The sequence below is a fragment of the Patella vulgata genome, chromosome 4 (assembly GCF_932274485.2).
Source record: "Patella vulgata chromosome 4, xgPatVulg1.2, whole genome shotgun sequence".
Taxonomy (NCBI): domain Eukaryota; kingdom Metazoa; phylum Mollusca; class Gastropoda; family Patellidae; genus Patella; species Patella vulgata.
In genome coordinates, this window is record NC_065882.2 from 72,781,608 (window position 1) to 72,803,740 (window position 22,133).

The 22,133-nt window shown below is 36.6% G+C and overlaps 1 protein-coding gene across 1 annotated transcript in view; it reads right to left on the minus strand.

Annotated features, from left to right (window-relative positions):
* LOC126817475 (A disintegrin and metalloproteinase with thrombospondin motifs 7) overlaps nucleotides 1–22,133 on the minus strand; it is a 92,001-nt gene that overhangs the window by 28,233 nt on the left and 41,635 nt on the right. The window contains exon 3 of the mRNA XM_050544473.2: nucleotides 11,482–11,671. Coding sequence (XP_050400430.2) covers nucleotides 11,482–11,671 — 190 coding nt within the window. The remainder of the gene's footprint in view (nucleotides 1–11,481; nucleotides 11,672–22,133) is intronic.

Sequence of the window (22,133 nt, forward strand, 5' to 3'; positions counted from 1 at the left end):
AAACTAGAGTTTGCGTTGTTCAATTTCTAAATAACTGCTTCATCATAATGCAGTCTCTAAACAATGTGTGATACGAGTTGTAGAGTCTTACCTAAGACAAGAAGTCCCGGATTTATAAAAAAAAAACAAATCTTCAAATGTTTGACAAAGTTTAAGTATGATAAACTGAGCAACTAAATTATGCCATGCCCAGTCATTATATATAATCCCTGTGAACTTTGACCTTCTGTAAACGGACTGTCTAGACCTGGGATCTTCTGATTGGAGAAATCCCTCAAAATATCACCAGTGTCATCGGTGTCAATACGACAGTTTAAAGCACTCCATTCCAATTCAATTAGTCATTTTATATAATTTAAATGTAAAGGGTGGATTCAGACTACTGAGAGTTTTGTACTGGGTCGATTAAAACCACAATGAGTCTTAAATAATTTAAATGTAAAGGGTCGATACAGACCACTCTGGGTTCTACACAGTTAGATGTAAAGGGTGGGTTAAGACCGTTGTGCGTTTTATCAAATTTAAATGTGTAGCGGATTAAGACCACTAAGATTTTTTATATAATTTAAATGGAAAAGTTGGAATAAGACAACTCTGAGAGTTTTATATAATTTAGTTGGACCGTATGGATTAAGACCACTGAGGGTTCTATAAAATTTAAATGCAATGAGTGGATTAAGAACACTGGGGGCTTTATTTAATTTAATTGTACAGAATGGATGAAGACCACTGTGATTTATATTTCCACATCTAACCATAAATGTTTATTTCACATTCACGGCAATATGTACACTAGTCGTTGTTCCTGGGCCATGCCCTTTTCTGTTTTTTATTTATGTGTGTGTGGTTTTTCCACTTGCTCCCTTTAATTGCCGTTTATACTGATGGCTAACTTCCACGTCTAACGCAGGGTTAGAAGATGGGACCTCTGGGCTAGCGAGCCGAAGTCTTACGCACTGAGCCATCGTGGTTGCCCGAACAGGCAATCGGGGATCAGACTGAATTTTTGTTCGCGCGGAAAACCTACTTACTTTTCTTAAAATCTAAATAAAAGACTTTATGGACTTTGAAGTTTTCGTCAATACATATATAGGTACAACTTTTACAGATCGTAAGAAAGCCAAATGTTATATACGCCATTATAGTGATGATTAAAATTCCATACTTGGCCTGTGTGTGGCACAAAAACAGTTTTCATGACCTCAACTCCATGTTAAAAAAACTAAATCTGTTTGGCTTACTTTCAGTTAGCATTATAACTCAACCGAACCCTAGGCTCTTGACTCAATAAGTACACAATAAAAACAACCTTAACAGCTTTTTATGTATAAAGAATATACGAACATGACATTTACACAATAACTTGAAGACAGTGATGAGAATATTCTGTAAAAATTACGCTTTAAAAACACTTTAAAGCACATATTTGAGGACTTTAGATAGCTATGATAATATTGCGTCTCGGGAAAAAAACTAATAAACATGTGTTGAAATGTGTTTACCATGTGAACAATGCACACATTAACATAACTCATAACTTAATCATAAATATTATATAATTCAAATATTTAAAGGTAAGGTCTCTGGCAAAAGAAATTAGACATATTATTCAAAAATGTGTTGCGTAACAGATCACATACATAATATTCAATATTATACAATTCAAATATTTGAAAGTAGGGTCTCAGAAAGAAGAAATTATAAATTTATCATAAATATTATATATATAATTCAAATTTTGGACGAAGAAATCGTATATAATATTCAGCATTATATAATTCAAATTTTAAAGGTAGGATCCCTGGTAGAATAAATCACACATATCATGCAATATTAAATAATTGAAATATTTATAGGTAGGGTCACTTACAGAAACTTAATCATAAATATTATATAATTCAAAAGTAGGGTCCCTGACAGAAGAAATCACACATAATATCGCTACGATAGGATTGACCCTATTCAGTCCACGATCTGCTATGTGCAAAAACTTTTCGGACACGTTTCGATACGTTTAACACGATTGCTACGACTGACCTGATAGGATCACTACGATTACTCTACGATTAAAACCAATTTCAGTCGTCGTACGAATCGTGATGGTGTGACCCTAGCAGAAGCAAACTACGCTCAAATTGATCTCTTCTTAATGTAACGGGCAAAATGTCCGATCAACGGTTTCTTTGCTTATAAACTGTGATTTACCAATGGGTTTTTTTTCTATTAACGAGGCAGACAACCACTTTAAAAGTTTAGTTTGCGACATCATATTAAGCGGAAGCGTACGTTAACACCTATTGTTAAAAAAAACAAAAACACCGCTTATCGCCTTCATCAATAATTTTAGTGGATTTTCAGACCATAAATATATAAATTCCGAATATATTTCAAGTAATATTGGCAACATAAATATCATAAAGCTGTTAAATACATCAACTGTACTTTTTCATGGCCAACTATATAAATACTTATACATTAATGACATTTTGTTTCTTCATAAATTGTCTTTTTTTATTTTCCAGGGTAAAAATCGCATATAACAAAATGCTTTATTAAACAAAGGGAAGAGCACACAGATGGGCCGTTGCAAAACGATTTTTCTGCAATTGTAGAAAAGGAAACTGTTATTAACTGGGCGCATGGCAGTAGGGCAGGCATGGCTGACTGGGTTTAGATCTCTCCGGATTCTGTTCACGTGTAGACTACTTTCACTTGAGGCTTGACATAAAACAGGAGAATCATCATAGGTTTTATATTAGTTTATTGACTGAATGTTTATATTAACATTTTACAGAGATAAAAGTTACTTAAGTTTCACAGATGATTTTTGATTACTTTCATACTGTTTCAGACTTAATTTAGACCCCTTTTCAGTTTAATAACGAACGAACTGATAGTGTAAAATAATTCGTATATATTCGTATATAGCTAATTAACATACATTATGCAAGAGCTAGCTCTGCCAATTGCACGTCTTTCTTTATGTCTGAAATGTTATCTAAATTATTAATTAGACATTAATTTACTTATCCAGACCATAATCAACTCTCGATGTCATCGCTAGCCTGCGATATTTTCTGGATTAGAATCCTATCTGCTGCTTAACGCTCATTGATAATTAAATCAAAAAATGGACAATCGAGACTATGATTTTGTCGTACCGACTTTAGTAATGATGATCGAAGCTATACTCAAAATTCAATCGCTAAAATTTCGGTTCAGCATGAATCAATTAGACTGAAATTTTCAGCAAATCCCCTTTACATTATTAGGATTTTAACTATTATAGTGAGAACTGCCAGCTCTTATTCTAATCTCCCATAATGTATCTTTAAACATACGATTCTAGAGTTTGAAAGATGTGGTACGGATCTAAAAGATTTACAAGTTCTCCTGTAAATCAGCACCATATTCACCCACCTATCTGAAGAGCATCCCAATGAATTTCACAAAGATTTCAAACATATTTCTAGTTGTGTGGAACATGAATAAATACAAACGTAGCTATGCGAATTTTCTAAATAAATGCAAAGTGGTATCATGTGTTACAAAAGACTGACATTTCTACAAATCTTTTAAACTTTCATTATAAATATAGGAGTCATGGTGGCGTGTTGGCGTGCATGCAACATAACCCTTGAAAGTTGGACTTCGGTGAAAAGGCAGACAGAATCACCGCTGTGCAGGCAAAATTCTTCTCATATTATAATATATGGCGTTTGCCCGTCTTCATTATCCGGTTATTTAGATAAATAGGACGTTAAACACCATTTCATTTCATTTCCTTATTAACATTTTAGAATTAACAGTTAAATAGGTCATTTAAGAACACTTCCATTAATAGCATTTTACAATTTTGTATTTCTATTTGGTTATTCTTTACACATTAGCAGTTTTAATTAAGTTAACCTCAACAAGCTAATTAGTGATAACAGACCTGACAGATAATACATTATATAAAATTATATAAATGATAACAGACTGGAAGGAGACACATTGTCTTCGTGTCATCAACTTTATTATGTCCTAACCGTGTTCTAACATCATAACTTTATCAATCATTCATAAACAGTATGATACTTATTGTGTCACACGGCGGTTCACTGACCGGGAACTCTGAGGTTCGATCCGGTTGTTGGCTGAGAACGTCTCTTGTGATTTTCCAACGTGCTTGCCCATTGTCAGTGGTGCCGGATGGAGGGCTTGGCAAGGACCCGAGTCTAGTCGTTCGGATGGGACAACACGTGTACGTACAAAAAACCTTGACAGCTTGAATTCGATGACGAGTAGACTGCCCGGGCAAGACTTCCCATCACAGCAAATCGCATAGCATATGCCCGTCGTCACCTGTATGAAATTCGAGAACCCACTAGGCCACTGTGTTTCAATTCATTTCTTCGTTCATACCCTGGCCAGAAATCCTAAATCTGTTGTTTATTTTGAAATACTGGGCCTTTAAACTACGGACAAATGATGTGCAGATGACAAAAAGTACTGAATCTAGACCGTCTTATACCACTTATTAGCAAGATTACCTACTTAAATACACCATGTGCCAACACATCATATTATTAAATTGAATCTTTAAAAGGATATTTAACAAATTCCAAAAAGGGCGTGTATTATAAATATATTCTTAACATTCATGTTTAACTAGACGAAGGAAGGGTGTAAAATTGTTATGTTGCAATCTAATGATTATGCTATTGTCGACGTGGGTGGAAACTAAATAAAACTTCAAAATATCAAAGTTTACAATCTATTACGTGATGCCGAGAGTTGGAAAATAATGGTTCAATGTTGCGTTTGCGTTTAGAAAAAAAAATTAAGTACATTTCTAACAAATTAGAAACTCGTTATAATGACTGTAACGCATGTGGCATGAAAAGATATTTGAATTTTCGGTTCATTTGGTTAAAGCCATGTAGATTTCTTTCATGGAAAGGCACATCTGGGTGATACTTGTCTAATAAATGATGAATAATAGTAGCCTTTCTTTAAAAAATAAAAAATATAATCCATTTCTAGTGAGTCGTAATAATACATGTTACTGCACTATGCACGGAAAGACATGTTTGGGCGATACTTGACTAATAAATCATGAATATTAGTAGCTTTTTCAAAAAGAAAATACATTTCTAATGAGTCGTAATAATTTATCTGAACTGTTCGTGGGCTGATAAGAAACAGAATCTGGTTAAAATTTGGGAGTTTAAAAACAGTCCGAAGTGTTTTAGATTAAAAAATTAAATTATTGTTTTAACACGTAAAATCACAGGAAATTTCTTCCGATTTTTTATGGTGTATTCATTCGTTACTTCTCGTATTTCTCGGAAATACCAGTTTACTATTTAAAATAGCATTTTTTTACAAATAAAAATTGTGTTTCCCACTCATAACAAGAACAGTTTCTTCCGATTGTTATTGTGTATTCATTCGTTACATCTCGCATTTCTAGTAAATACTATTTTGTATTGTGTGTTCATTCGTTACATCTCGTATTTCTAGTAAATACTATTTTGTATTGTGTGTTCATTCGTTACATCTCGTATTTCTAGTAAATACTATTTTGTATTGTGTATTCATTCGTTACATCTCGTATTTCTAGTAAATACTATTTTGTATTGTGTATTCATTCGTTACATCTCGTATTTCTAGTAAATACTATTTTGTATTGTGTATTCATTCGTTACATCTCGTATTTCTAGTAAATACTATTTTGCCATTTAGAAACCGCACTTATCACTTGAAGTCGTGTTCCTACTCATAACAAACAAAAGACGACGAAGAATTTTGAGAAATGAATTGAAATATTTTATTATGAAAGAATAGCGATCAACCCGTTACGAAATTTAGCAGAATATTACTATTGAAAATGGTAAATAATTTTCTAGAGAAATTGTTTAATATATATTTTTTAAGATGGCGTCTATTTTAAATTCCAGTTCCTCCAGCGGTAACGAATACAGCAAATATTGTGATCTCCAAAAATTGTTCATGAGATTTATAAAGCGTTTTACTAATATTAACAGTTCATGCTAATGTATATTGATTGTTGATAAATATAACGTAATATCACATAGTTATCGAATAGTATGAGAATGATTTGGAAAAGTAACATTTTATTCTTACAAATATTAGCTTTGATATTCGACGACAAAGCATCGAATCACAAGATCGGTGGTGGTAATCCCCGTACCGTCTCCTGTAAATTCGGCGTTCATTGCCTAAAATTACTCGTTTCTTTTTCGAACTACATATAGCTTCTAATGTACGTTTGTATGTTAACATCTAGTTCTATTTTAGTGAAATGATTGATTAAATTAAATATGACCAGAAATGAATACTTATTGTTGTATTTATAACGTTCTAACAGTTCGAAGACTCTTTTACTTAGAGTAGATTACCACAGTGTAGATGCCCTGTTGAGCACAGCGCCCAGTGGGGAGCAATTGATTCATTTAGCTTAATACTGACCCTGTGTTTTACCTAATAACATATCCTTCTGAATTCCCAGCCTAACTTATCACCCAGCTATAAGTAGTGATTGGTGTCGTATACGAAACAGAGCATGTTAAATCTTTCAAGAACGGTATTGTTGATACTTTTGTACGTAGTCATATCTCAAGTTTTCAGTTTTTAACCTTTACAAAATGAATCTTGCTTTCATTTGATATACCCTAAACAAATTATTTCAGAGATAATATCATTTTAAAGAGATATAAATTGAATTTAATTTTATTTTTACATTCCAAAGTAAACAATCTTACAATTATAATATGTAGAACACAGATAAGCGACAACGCATAACTAGGTTAAAGATAAGAAGGTCTGCCATTGAGTCCAAGTGTCCATGCTCGTTTCGCTCCCATACTTATACGTGCCTAAACTCGTGGGTTTTCCCCGGGTTCACCAGTTTCTCCCAAGAGCCATGTGTACATGCAAATTATTGAAATAAAGACATACCATGTGTTAATCTGGAAATGAGCTATAGTTTCTGTGGAGTGAACGTTAAATCCCATTTCGCTTTCTCACTTGACAGAAGGAAAATTCGTGATGATAGCAATATCCAGCAAATTCAACGTACAAGGGCATAACTAAAATTGTTGACATTATGTTTTGTTTCTTGTACTGTAGGTTCTCTGTTTCGTTTCGGGTGTCGTTTTCTTTTACTGTTTTGTTTGGGGTGTCGCGTTCTGGCACTGTCCATTCCCTGTTTTGTTTGGGGTGTCGTCTTCTTTAACTGTTTTGTTTGAGGTGTCCATTCCCTGTTTTGTTTGGGGTGTCGTGTTCGTGTACTGTTTCGTTTGGTGTGTCGCGTTCTGGTACTGTCCGTTCTCTGTTTTGTGAGAATGTCATATTCTTGTACTGTTCATTCGTAGCGGATCTAGAAGCTGTGAACAGGGTGGGTGGGGTGGTGTCCAAATCTAGGGCGCTATCCACACACCCACCCACAGTGAACACTATAACACTGAGGTAGAATATAGATCGTATTGCAAATAAAGTTGTTCGCCTATCGTGATCTCGTCGGAAAGCAGTTTCATTAAAGTTGACATAAAGTTCAAGTCATATTATGATATGTTATCATTTTTTTTTTGTGAACCTTAGATGCCGCCCCTAGGCTCCCCATCCCCTTATCTCCGCACTTGCTGTTCGTTCTCTGTTTTGTTTAGAGTGTCGTGTTCTTGTACTGTTCGTTCCGTGTTTTGTTTAGAGTGTCGTGTTCTTGTACTGTTCGTTCCGTGTTTAGTTTAGAGTGTCGTGTTCTTGTACTGTTTGTTCCCCGTTTTGTTTGGAATGTTGTGTTCTTGTACTGTTCCTGTTATGTTTAGAGTGTCGTGTTCTTGTACTGTTCGTTCCCCGTTTTGTTTGGAATGTTGTGTTCTTGTACTGTTCCTGTTCTGTTTAGAGTGTCGTGTTCTTGTACTGTTCGTTCCCTGTTTAGTTTAGAGTGTTGTGTTCTTGCACTATTCGTTCCCTGCTTTGTTTGGGGTGTCGTGTTCTTGTATTGGGTACTGGGTACTGGGTGTTCATTCTCGGTTTTGTGGGAATGTCATATTTTTGTACTCTTCGTTCTTTTTTTTTATTTGGAGTGTTGTGTTCCTGTGCTGTTCCTTCTCTAGTTTGATGGACAGCATGAACTATTATTCACTGCTATCTATGTGCACATCTCCGCAAAAAATTAATAATAAATGTCATTATCTTCAGCGGTTTGGTTTTATTTATATATTAAATCAAAATGTCATTTGCAAAAAAATCATTTTAATGACCATGTTTTCTTCTGCTGTTAAACTGTTGATATTCAAAAGAACAAGCCAACAGTGAGGCTGATGTCCCCCGCCGAAATAGGAAAATAATTAGAGGACACATATAAATTTATCACAAATAAGCGGAACGGACAGACAGACAAACAGACAGACGGACGAACCCATTTTAATAGTTCCCTGCTTTCTTCGAAAGGCGGGGGACAATCAAAGTAGGAGAGTTATTGTTTTCCAAAGTCTCGACCAATCAAATTGCGTATCGCTCTGCTTACCCTGAGCAGAAAATGCTCATTATCAAACTTAGTCAAGGTATTACTGTAATGAAACTATACACCAAGTTTCATCAATCTCACTTAATTAGAACTAAAGTTATCGTGTCCCAAAGCATCAACCAATCAAATTGCTTATCTCTGCTTACCCTAAGCGGAAAATGCTCATCTTCGAACTCCATCAAGGCATTGACCTAATCAACACATACACCAAGTTTGAACATTCTAGCTCAATTAGGAAGAGAGTTATCGTGCCCCAAAGTATCAACCAATCAAATTGCTTATCTCTGCTTACCCTAAGCGGAAAATGCTCATCTTCGAACTCCATCAAGGCATTGACCTAATAAACACATACACCAAGTTTGAACATTCTAGCTCAATTAAAAGTTATCGTGTCCCAAAGCATCAACCAATCAAATTGCTTATCTCTGCTTACCCTAAGCGGAAAATGCTCATCTTCGAACTCCATCAAGGCATTGACCTAATCAACACATACACCAAGTTTGAACATTCTAGCCCAATTAGGAAGAGAGTTATCGTGTCCCAAAGCATCAACCAATCAAATTGCTTATCTCTGCTTACCCTAAGCGGAAAATGCTCATCTTCGAACTCCATCAAGGCATTGACCTAATAAACGCATACACCAAGTTTGAACATTCTAGCTCAATTAGGAAGAGAGTTATTGTGTCCCAAAAAGTGTGACGGACAGACAGACGGACGGACGGACGGACGGACAGACGGACGAACCCATTTTAATAGTCCCCTGCTTTCTTCGAAAGGCGGGGGACAAAAATTAAGAGGAAAGAGGAAATATATTAGAGACACTTTGCCATTTAGATTATCAATTAGAAATCTATATGGGGGATCACGTGGCTAAGTGGGTAAGACGCTGGCTCGCTAGCCTGGTGGTCGGGAGATCGATCCCTGCATTGGCCGAGAAAGTTCATCCAGATTTTCCAGCGTGGTTTCCCCTTGTCAGTGATGCAGGACGGAGGGCCTGACAAGGACAGCTATCTAGTCCTTCGGATGAGACGAAAAACCGAGGTCCCGTGTGTATATTGGAATGCACGTAAGAGATCCCCTGGCAGTTGGAATTCGATATAAGAGTAGGCGATAGTGCCGCTGCCCGGGCAAAATTTCCCCCATAGCACACTGTATGGCGTATGCCCGTCTTCATTAGCCCAGTATAGGAGCAGAACAGTAGGACGTTAAACCCCATTTCATCTCATTTCATTTCAGAAAACTATATATGATTGGATTGAACAATTCTTCTACATTGTCCATCTGTCTGAAGGAACACGCTTGCTTTAGTCCTGCACATTCAAAATTTTCAACCGGTTTCTTGCGGCTGGTATGCGAGCTACCAAACACAACGACCCGTGCGCATCAAAACACGTACCGCGGGTTGTGAGCTAGGCTTTAGACTTAGTTGAAAATGGAGGGCACAGAGCAATGTTTTTGGAAATGACATCAAATATGCTCTAGGCTAACAGAGGACAAAGATGCTACCAAAATGGATTGTTCGCTGTAGTAGGGTGGAGTGGAGATAGTATTATTCACGTCAATTGTAATGATTAGTATATTCCAGAATAACGGGTTTACCTTTTTGACCTTGTTTCAAATTATGCATTCACGGTCGTGGGAATAAATGATTTTTTACAATGGCTGTCACCTGATTATGAGAGATCTCAAACGATATGAGTGACGTGTATATGTAAATTAGTGACATGTGATCTGTTTAATATTCACATCATCTGGTATCTAGTTCAATCTTAATCTTCTTTACTAGCTTCAACCAGTTGTAAAGACGCATTAAATTAAAGCTACAACAGGGCAGGGTATTACTCCGAGGCAGTGGTATAGATAGAGTTGATGATACCACACATCGAGAGGGTGGGGGTTTCCCAAAATGAAATGTAAATCTGCTTATATATGCACTCATATTACATTAATATGTGCTTTTTACCTTTGTGCATTTTAGGTTCCAATGATTAGAGATTCGGTTCCTTTAACATTTAATCAAGAAATCAAAACCAACACACATGTGGATAATCTCAAGGTTTGGGTCCGAGTTCAGACTTTAGTTAATAATTTACTCAACATTTAACCACTTTGCACACAACTTTGCACATGCATAGTTTCTTATTGATGTATTTGATACATTAAAACAACACCAGTTTTTAAAGGGCTATATTTTAGTTTGAGTAAATTCTTAACCGAAGTCTGAGAATGTTTTGTGAACTCGATGCTGGATTTCAGTCGGATTAAAAAGGGTCCGATCAAAAGATTTTGCAATGTTTAAAAATGGCATTGCATGTTAATTACTCCAAAAAATACGACGCCATATAAGGCAATATATTTGACAGCGGTAATGCGGAAGTCTTCTTGTAACTCTACGCAAGATGACCGACCGCTACGTTCACGTGCAGTATAAATCTACGTGTGACATCTCATCAGACAGCACCCATAACATGTACATTGTTTACATTGGACGTAGTAACACAAACTGATCCGGGCAGAATTGCTGCCTTTCACTCATTTTAGAGCATCGTGTTCTATTTGGTGCACGTGAATGGAATTATAGTTGGGGGTCAGTCTATGTTTTTCCCTTTATGTTCAAATGTCTGGACACATTCCTCTGCATGCGCCGCCTAGACACTGACATAATTTTGACACATTCGGCACCAGTCGTGTTTTGTAGCAAAATGGTTCAAACGAGCTATAAAGAACATGTTGAAAAAAACAACAGCTGTAAAAATTATCTTTTAAACGGGTCGTCTTTTAAATTCTGGTCCGTCTGTCTATGTGTTTGAATTTGTTACATAAGATATTTATAGAATGCAACACTATCTTCTGTCAAAACATTTCACAAAGTATCAGCCGGCTTGTTTAAACTTCTCCAAACAGATACCAAACGGTACCAACATATCAAGATACCATAAGCTTACCTTTAACGCCACAAGAACCAGTCTCTTTACTGTCTTTCACAATATTTTCACTGCTTCTGTGTATATCCCAATGTGCCGGTAATGCCGAACGTTTGTAGACAATGTGGGGATGTTGTGGAATCGTTCGCCAGTCGTGATCTTTAACGGGTTCGATGAAGTATTCTTCATTTTTTGTGTGCACTAATCCCGTCTGTAAACAAAAGAAGAGTAGGAAAAATAACCAAATTCTACGTAACATCAATATTATTAAAGTGCAACGTTACATTCTTGTTTCTTTTTTGTACAGATGGTGTTCCATAAATACATCTAATTCCTGTACAAGAACGACACCTTTTGACATTTCAATTGGAAACACATCAGCGGCACTTCAAAGGGTTAAAACCTTTAGCTCTGCATTCTGTTGAAGGTGCAACTCTCGCTCTTCAATACCGAATGAGAACCAATAAAAACACATGTCGTGTATGTATGTAACACGTATGTTATTCTCCAAGACTAAACTTGGAACAGACGTTTTTTCGAACTCATATCCGCTTTGAGAGTGTCGACAATGCCGTAAATGTCAATTCACTCAGGACCGGGTAACACGGAATTACTTTAAGACCAATAACATCTGGGGTCTTACTCACTAAACTAATTCATGAAAGCAGCCTTTTAATTGGTTAAAAGTTGAAATTTGTACTACGATTTCAACATTTAACCAATAAGGTAGGTTGCCAGGCAACAAAACACACGCCCACAGCAGCTAAACTGTCCAGGGGACTGACAAGGGTTGTCGCATATTTATTGTTTTGTAATGGGAGCATTTACAAGACAATTTCATACAGATCAGATTATAATTTTTGTCGTTGCAGGGTTCACAAGGTTCTGCAAACCAAAACATGAAAGTAACTTACAGACATTGTTGAAATTTCGTTTTACTAATTCTTAAACCTAACCCTATAAACATGAGACCTCGGTTTTTATTCTTACCCAAACGACTTGGCTTTCTTCCTATAAAGTCCTCCGTCCTGCACCACAGACAAGGGGAAAACAAGCTACAAATTCCAAGGATCAAAAACCGGACCTCCTGTTTAAGTCAGCCAGCAAGGCATTCGGGATTTATACCTAGTGCACGACACCTGCCATTACTTGTAGCTAATCGCCATTTTTATTTTTATTGGAAGTGACAGGTAATTAGTATAAACATTATTTCTAGTTGTTTTACGTTCATACACAACGTAACACCGGTATTTATTATATCAAGTTTATGTCAATGTTTATTAACCCAAATAACAAACTAGAGAAATTGTGCCAATATTATTTATAGTGGGGCTTAAATATATAACGATAATTGTTCGCTATTCTTCAAATATTTCAGAGATTGTATTCTAAATTCAAGAAAGAGGCAAAATGCCCAGCCCGATGAACGACACGCGTCACTAGCAGTGCCGATATTATTTAAGGCGGGCTAAAATGTAAATATATAAAAGATAATTGTTCGCTATGTGCATTGTGCACCTTTCAAATAAATCCGAGAATGTATTCGGAATTCCAGAAAGAGCAAACATACGCTGCCTCATGTACGACATTCGTTACTAACTACAGAAACAGTGCCAATTATTGTTTATGTTAAGGGTAAACTTCAAAACAAAAAAATAACGATAATAATTTTCTTTTTAAAACTAAATCAGGTTCCTTTTACATTTGAAAGGGGTGCTGATAAATACAGAGATTCGTTTGTACACACGCCGGGATTCGAACCCGGTATAGTATAGTCGAGATTCCAGCACCTCAACTATCACAGATCCTATAATTATAGCATCGCAGAACGCGACAGCAATGAAACGAAATTGTGTTTATAGTCCTACTTTTCTGACCGACTAGATTAATGAAGATGGGTATACGCCATACAAAGTGCTAAAAGGGAAATTTTGCCCGGCCTACTCTTAATTCGAATTTCAACTGTCAAGAGTTCTCCTAGGCGGACGCCGAGTTTTTCGTCCAATCCGAACGACTAAATGCTCTCCCTGACAGGCCCACCACTGACACTGGGAAACCCGCACCGGAGAATCCCGATAAAATTTTTACTGCCAGCACCAGGAGCAAACCCAAACCTCGAGGTCAGTGAGCAAATGTCTTACTGATTGATTCCACGCGGCTTTCAGAAGGAAACAGAAAAAAATAATATGTTTTATGTCTATCCTAAAGCTATTAAGATACAAGGACATGTGTAATTCCCTTATCTGTTCACATATCATTATTTATACACGACACAAACAACTTCTTTATCTTGATGTTTATAAAAATCAAGAAGAATTTAACTATCTTTGTCAAATAAAGTAGTTTTTGGAGGTTCTCTTATCAACAAAAAAACACCCCTCTTATGAAATTGTAGTTCATTATTTCAGTTTTTATTTATATACTGTAAGCAATGCTATAAATATTATGTAGTTGTTGAAATTCAACAAATTATTTCAAAAGATAAGAGTGATTTACTACGGCGGGGAATTTCAAGGGTAATGGAAAGCAGGAGATCTGTTAAAGGACAGAACAAATTGAGACAAATGAAGGTTTTCGAAAAAGAAAAATTCTAATATCTGTTTTTCAAAACCCGAAGCAACATATAATTCAATGATTTGGGGTTTTTTTTAACGAAGACAAATGGCATCAACTGTTATGTTTAGAGAAATTAAATGAACTGAAATGGGTTTGACGTTCTGGTTTTCTGCAACAACCGAATTAATGCAGTTTTTTAGGTCATGTGTGCTATATGGACGGTATTTGCCCGGACAGTGGAAATGAAATGAAATGAAATGGGGTTTAACGTCCTACTGTTCTGCTCCTATACTGGGCTAATGAAGACGGGCATACGCCATACAGTGTGCTATGAGGACAATTTTGCCCGGGCAGCGGTACTATCGCCTACTCTTATATCGAATTCCAACTGCCAAGGGATCTTTTACGTGCATTCCAATGTATACACGGGACCTCGGTTTTTCGTCTCATCCGAAGGACTAGACAGCTGTCCTTGTCTGGCCCTCCGTTCTGCACCACTGACAAGGGGAAACCACGTCGGAAAATCCAGATGAACTTTCTCGGCCAATGCATGTTTCTGTCCTTCATTCGATTCCATCGGTCAAAGTTTGTTTTACGTGCACGGCAACGTCTACTTGGGACCTCGGCTTTTCGTCCAATCCGAACCACGCAAGGTACCGTACGTATTATTGGACGCACCTTATAGATCCCCTGGCAGTTTAAAATCGGAATAATAGTAGGACATAGAGCCGCTGCCAGAGCAAAATATTCCTCATAACACACGTAACAATATTTTAGTGATAATAGATATCGGTTTCGTAAACATATGATTTATTTTACACGAGGAACATAAATATAAAGCAACTACAACTGGGTCTACACACACGAGATCATTACTATATATAGCATTTACAAGTTATCTTAATTTCACTGACTGATATAAATATATACATGTGGAATTGATAGTCTTTAATAAGTGCATACGTGTTCAGAACAAAGTGTATAGTTGAAAAGTTAATATCATATATTATCAAAACCAACTGGGGTAAATAAGTTTACTGCATCTAAATAACAGTTCTTATTTTATACGACAGACAATTTTATGAACGTTTTTGTATGTCCGCCGTTGGGCTGATTAGTACAGAAAAATAAGACGTTAAATTTCTTTTCGTTTTTAATGTCGGCTGTTACTTGATAAACGTAGAAATGTGACATGACATGTATGTTCTAAAATTACATTTCTACATACCTGTAAGTAGTAAACTAAAGATGTAAATTTCAAGCTTAAATGATCATTTATTATATAAAGTAGTTTTACCTGTGTACTAATGAACATTTGATGTCATGTTCTATACATTTTATCAGTTTTAGATAATGATACAGTTAGATATGCATTATGTAATAGCTGAATCGGCATATTGCAGGTCTTTTTCTGGCTTCGATTCTTTTTAGACATTTATTCAACTTTCTAGGCCATCGGATGGCTTAAATATTAAATGGATTAGAACATGTCTGACATATCTTCGTTAATCAATCAAAAGGAAAATCGAGACTATGTTTATTTTCATAGCTATGGTACTTGATAATCGAGACTATTTACGATATTTCTTGTCAAGATTTCAAACACTTATAACTTCCCTCGAATAAAGTGATGATTAGACTACATTTTCAATGAATTCGTTTTTTTATGATCTTCTTTTCAAACTATTATAGCAAGAACGGCCAGCTATTTATCTAAATCTTATGCACCGCATCTTTAATTTATTGGTACAACAAGATAGGAATGGTACCAAGAGCGTTACAGAGTGCATGAAACGGTGCTACAACTGTTTCCTCAACAGGCGTTATGTAAGATATCAGTCAGACCCCACACACGTGAAAGGGAGCTAATAGCAACCGAGCTGAATGAGATAATTAATGATACAATACTCCTATATTTACTGATAAAAATACCAGTGAAAATAAATAAATGTTTAATGTTTTAGCTGATTCAGCTGTCTTTGTAGATAAACATTTATCATGTATTTTAACTAAAAGTTAAAAAAATGGTACAAAGAAAATACCACCATATGAAAAGGCAGCAATGGAGTTAAACGTCTCGTCAATACAATGCATTGGTCATTTTGAGACTGACATGTGGTTATGATTTCTATGCTATGCTAGGAAGTAGAATTTTCCCCGGAGAGTGGTGTTTCCATCTAATCTTCATCGAATTACAAATGTGAATGTTATCGTATCAACCGTTCCCATCCATCTATCCGCTCAATCGCCCGTCCGTGGAAAATCTTGGAGCTTTTATCTGATTATCATGTTCGGGTTTTTTTTTCGATAGTTAACTTTAGCACTCTCTCTTTGGCTATTTAGAAACATTATTTTAGTCACGATATTAGAATGCGACTGGGGAAACAGGCTTGATCAATTTTAAACCCTTCTCCTAGTGATTTTCAATGTTTTCCTGTAAATGAAGCATTTAATTCTGGTTATAGAAATGCAAACGGAGAACTAGCCGGGATGTTTTTCTCAGTATGGTTTATCGTCCGTTGCCTTGAAATTGACGTCCATAAGAAGTAACCGTTCTGCTCTTCACCTTCAGTCTTTCGCCCCGTCATAAAGACCAGGCGTTGTTTCTTGCCAGGCTATGCACCCTACTCGGCCATACACCGTGACCTCCTGTGTTAGGGAGCCAGCGCCTTAACACTGTGCTACCATCTGCACCCTACTCGGCCATACACCGTGACCTCCTGTTAGGGAGCCAGCGCCTTAACACTGTGCTAGCATCTGCACCCTACTCGGCCATACATCGTGACCTCCTGTTAGGGAGCCAGCGCCTTAATCAGTGTGCCACCACCACTCACACAAAAACAAAATGGGATTGAGAAACAGGTTTAGCAGCTATATTCTAGTAATATAAACATAGAATCGACTCGATCTATTTCCTTATTACGGTTAAGCATTTATATACCCGTGACCTTGACATTCGAGCGCATAAGAAATAACCAATTATTGCAAATTATCTAATTGAAGGTGACATGCTTACTTAAAATGTTATAAGTAGCTAACATTAGACAACGTGTACTTTTGTCTTTCAAAATATGAGTTAATGAATCTACTTGTATACCTAAGTTTCTTATGGCCGTTTAATCTTCCAATAACGTTGCTTATATGATGTCATAAACAGAGCCATCTGGCTTATGCGTGTTTCCGAGGTAATCAGGCCCAGTAGAAACCACCAATAAAACATGGTGTATACATCATTAAACCTGCTTTTTGTATTGTAAAGTCGTTGATGGAAGAATGTAAACGATATTAGCATCTGAACATTGTTTGGCATGGATCCATATAGGTTAAACAATGGAACGATGGAATTATTAATAAAGTTTGTGTGTACGTTTTTAAATCGATATCCTAAGACGTTCTGACATTAGTGAACATAATTATACTCGGCTTGTGAAATGAACTGAAGTGGAATTTAACGTCCTACTTTTCTACAGCAACCGAAGTAATTAGGACGGGTATCCGTCATGCAGTACCCAGGTAGGGATATGTCCGCCTACATTCCGTCGAAATCCAGCCACCAAGGATTCTTTTAAGAGCAGACCGACACAAGCGACTATACGCCGTTTCTTTGTCAGACCCCCTGTCCTGCACCACTGTAAGAGGTAGTCATCCTCAGAAATGTAGAATAAATTTCTCGGCCAACACTAGATGGATCCCGGGAACATTACCAACATACTAAACTTAGGCTGTCCCTTTACAGTTAGCTCCGCTTGAAAACAGACACTAAACTAGTTGACCGACATTTTAAGTCCTAAATCGACGATTTTAGTTGAGTATTTATTCTGCTTCCATTATTATTATTTTGTTACCTATTACTAAATACTTCTGCATTGTCTTGTAGGACATGTTTCTTTGTTCATTACAAATGGCGCCTGAAACCATAAAATACACCACTCGTGAATTGATAATAACATGTTCATGGTGTCTTAAATATTGGATAATACGATCCCATATTTTTATGACAAGATAACATCAAAATTTTGAATTCAAATTTGTGTCTTTAATTGAGTTAGGGGTTTAGCTCCTTTAAGTAATCAAGTTAAATACATTTTAGTGTGGATTATGTCGTGGACAATTTTTAGTGGTCGGCCTTCAAGTAAGACAACATACATTAGTCGTGTGAGTATATAGGATCAACGAATCGTTTATGTGTTTTTAAGGGGATAATAAATATATAAGTGGTGATAGGATGTCATTAATGTGATCTACTGAACAGATAAATATTTAAAGCTAGATTCCACTTAAGGCAAATAAATATAAATTTTAAAATATATGCTGCACGGCCACGTCTTTCGTCAATCCTACATTGTCGATAGTTAAAGCCAGATTCCACTTATAAAACTAAATTTAAATGTATGTTATTAAACGACACCAACGTTTCAGTTTTAAGCTTTATAAGAGTCAAGCTTTAAGTTAGACAAGGCAAGTGTTTGAGACACACCTCGATTTTGGAAATTGGTATATCAAAAACCTCTGTTCTTCACGACATGCTTTATGACATTAGCATTATTTCCGTGTTAAGCTTGACAGGGGGTCTAGCTTTAAGCAAATGTTGTAAACACAGTATTTGAAATTGATAACAAGATGACATAGTAATGATTAACACATATCTATATCTATAGTCGCTTACAATAAAACCAAACATACTAGTGTACATGCAGCAATATTTATATTGCAAATCCATCTAATCAGTGTCGCAGCGGAGTTTACACCCCCTCCCCCCACCACTCTCACACATGAAAAACGCAACACAGCATACGGTAAACATACCAAGTGGCGTATCCCCTTAGCCCCTTCACCCGTCAGCGTCAGAAAGAGTATCGCCATGGGTCCATAAGATAAATGCTTGTGTTCATTCATTTTTTATTTAAAATAGTTTTAATGATTTACGAGAAGCAAGTTCCCAAAAATATATTCAGGCGATTCTAATATAGGTATACGATCAGTTAAAATATTTGAGAAATTTTTAAACTGAGTAATAAAAATAAGATGTCTTTTTGACTTTGGGCTCTGTATGACGGAAGAATTGTATACGTTAAAATACAATAAAACTATTTAAAATACAATAACTAACATATGTCTACAATGGTTTACATTTACAGCGTAAACAAATCTGGTGGTTTTTCTGAGGAAGTTTTGGGATAAAATTACCAGTGGTATTGGATAGCTAGTAAAGATCTCCAGTGAATTGACACAGCTTCATTTAATTTGGACAGGGGAAACTTGATGGGTGGGTTTATGTGCAAACCTTGTAAGATGTAACCATGATGAGTCGACAGTTTTGGAACCCACGCAATAATATCTGTTAGATAATATCCCCTCTCCGCAAGCTAGAATCAAAGCAAAGCGCCATTTTCAAGATGCGGCCATTTATCATAGGAGTAAGTGATCCTTGTTGGCAGTGTATGGACTTACTTTTACCTCAATGTGCATACCATTGTGTGCAGGTGCTGTCTTAGTCATATGGTAACGCAATCGAGCTTTAACTATACGACTTCGAATATCTGGTTTTCAATACCGTTTGAGGACGACATTAAACGCTTGGTATTTTTCAAGTATCGTTGCTGTTTCTCACGTGGTTTTACAAGACAAGCTTGTCTAGTCGTGTAGTTGGGACGCGAAACCCCGTTCCGGTATACAAATCGGTAATCGAAGCTAACACGCCTTTTAAAGTTTTAATTCGAAGAATAATAGTTTTCGGAAACGCAGGTTTCTTGGCCGATCTGGATCGAGAAAGTTTCTCGGGATTTCCTTTTTGTCAGGTGTGCCGGGCAGACGGCCTGGTAAGGAAAGGCGTCTAGTTTGTCGGATGGGACGAAAATCCGTACTCGTTGTCATGCATATTAAAAAAAGTTTGACCGATAAAGAGTTAGGCTGAAACTCCGCTCTCCTGGCAAAATATTTCTCGCGCCAAATCCCCGTCTTCATTAGCCCTGTCGTTGTAGAATAGTAACAGGTTAAACGCCATTTCATTTCTTTAATCTGTGAGCTGGGCGCAGGGGTGGGGCATTATTATCTGAGGAGGTAGGAGGGTGGGGGTAATTATGTACGTATATCATGTATTGTTAATTATTTTTTCGTATCCTGTTCACCAAAGCTTCCCTTTAAAATGTTTAACATTATTTTCTCATCAGAAAAAAAAACAGGAGAAAAGTATAAAATAGCGATTCCAGACACTATCAACCTACATACTAGGAAGTCGCACAAGGAAACAGAAATGCACAAACGGAAAACACAAGTTAAACAAAAACACTTGATTCTACCACCCTAATTGTTGGACAATTTCAAAACTTTCATTTATTTTATACATTTTAAAGGTTGGATTGTAACAGTCAGACATTGTTGTTACTACTAGACAATTGAGTGACTGAGTGGTCACAATATAACTAATCTTATTGTTTTGAAAAAATACAACGTCGCCATTGTACTTCTATCATTACTATGGTAACGTTATGAGCTTTTGGATTGTTCTCCACACAGGTAGGCACTATTTTAGACCAATCAAATCGAATTATTCCCTTGTCTTCGATATCACCCTTGGTGGAAGTGGGCGTAAAACTCCAGGAACGAACGAGCGAAATTATTCCATGAAAACCAATCATAGAACAAGTGTAATTCATGGGAGCGCTAAGGACTTTTCGCACTAGTAAACACTTTTTCAGACCAAAGCAAACTAAAGTTGTTCAATGAAAACCAAATCTAGAAACGTCTTAAAATAAGTATGATATTTGTTAGCAGTGAAATGCTATTGTTAGAGATTTAGCCTATATTATCATCCACTAACAGTTACAGGTGTCGTGCACCGGGTACAATACGTATCCGAGCATCTGTCACCTGATATCATTTCCGGTTAGGGATGTTGGTGGCACTGACATTTGGCACTGCACATGGCAAACACACCATATTTATACCCATTGTATTTACACAAAACCATTTACTAAACCGCCGCTTTAACCTCACCAATAAATAAATAGCAGTAATTCCATGTTATCTTGGCACGTGGAATGTTATTTTTTGCAGTACCTACTCCTTCCTTCGTTGCACATTTTCGAACCAAACCCTATCTATAAATACACCTTCTGTATTTACTCAGAAATGCTTATTAAATTATTTTTAGATATTTCAAACCCAAAACCCAAGACAATAATATGTCTATGGAATTCTCAAATAAAAGGTCGCCCGTTTCGTTAAAGTAGAATCTACTTGGATAAAGGTCAAGGATGTATGGATTATGTTTATTGCACTTGTAAAAGATTTTTATAACCTATGTTATGTACCTATTAATATACTCCTTAAAATTCCACATAAATAGAATTAAGGCGTTGGTCAGTTAGCCTTTGATTAAGTATGGATCAACTGTTAAAACGAGATTTGCCCTTTGGAGATCTTCGTCGACCGTTTACAAACAAATTTTCGTTTTGATTTGACGGGATTTAATTTCCAAATTTAATATGCAAACAAAACATATTCTTGTGCTATTTTTTACATACCCACCCCCTCTCCTAGCCCTTCGCAGTTTGTCTAATGTGTCTACAATAAAATAGTAACTATAAATGTGTCTATTTGAAAGGGCCAAAGGGGCCCTTTTCCTTGGTTACATGGTCACATAATCTGAACAATGAACTTCACTCCACTGTGCTCTTGCATTGGTCCGCCTCGGTGAATAATATCGTGATATATTAATACACAGTACCTAGGTGAAGCTCTATTGACACTAATTCCTGTATTACTCTACATCTATATTCATGTGTTCAAACAACGCTAACGAGTTGATCGTTCATATGGCGATTTTCTAAACTAGTTAGCTTACTAATTATAACGAAGATTTCTCTGGCGTCGACCGAGAAAGTTCTTTGGGATTTGGAGCCACGGTGGCTAAGTAAGTAAGACGCTGGCTCACTAGTCTGGAGGTCGCGGGTTCGATCCAGAAAGGCCGAGAAAGATTATCGGGATTTTCCGGCGAGGTTTCCCCTTTGTCAGTGGTGCAGGACGGAGGGCCTGACACGCACAGCTGTCTAGTCGTTCGGATGGGACGAAAAAAGGAGGTCCCGTGTACATATTGGCATGCACGTAAAGATCCC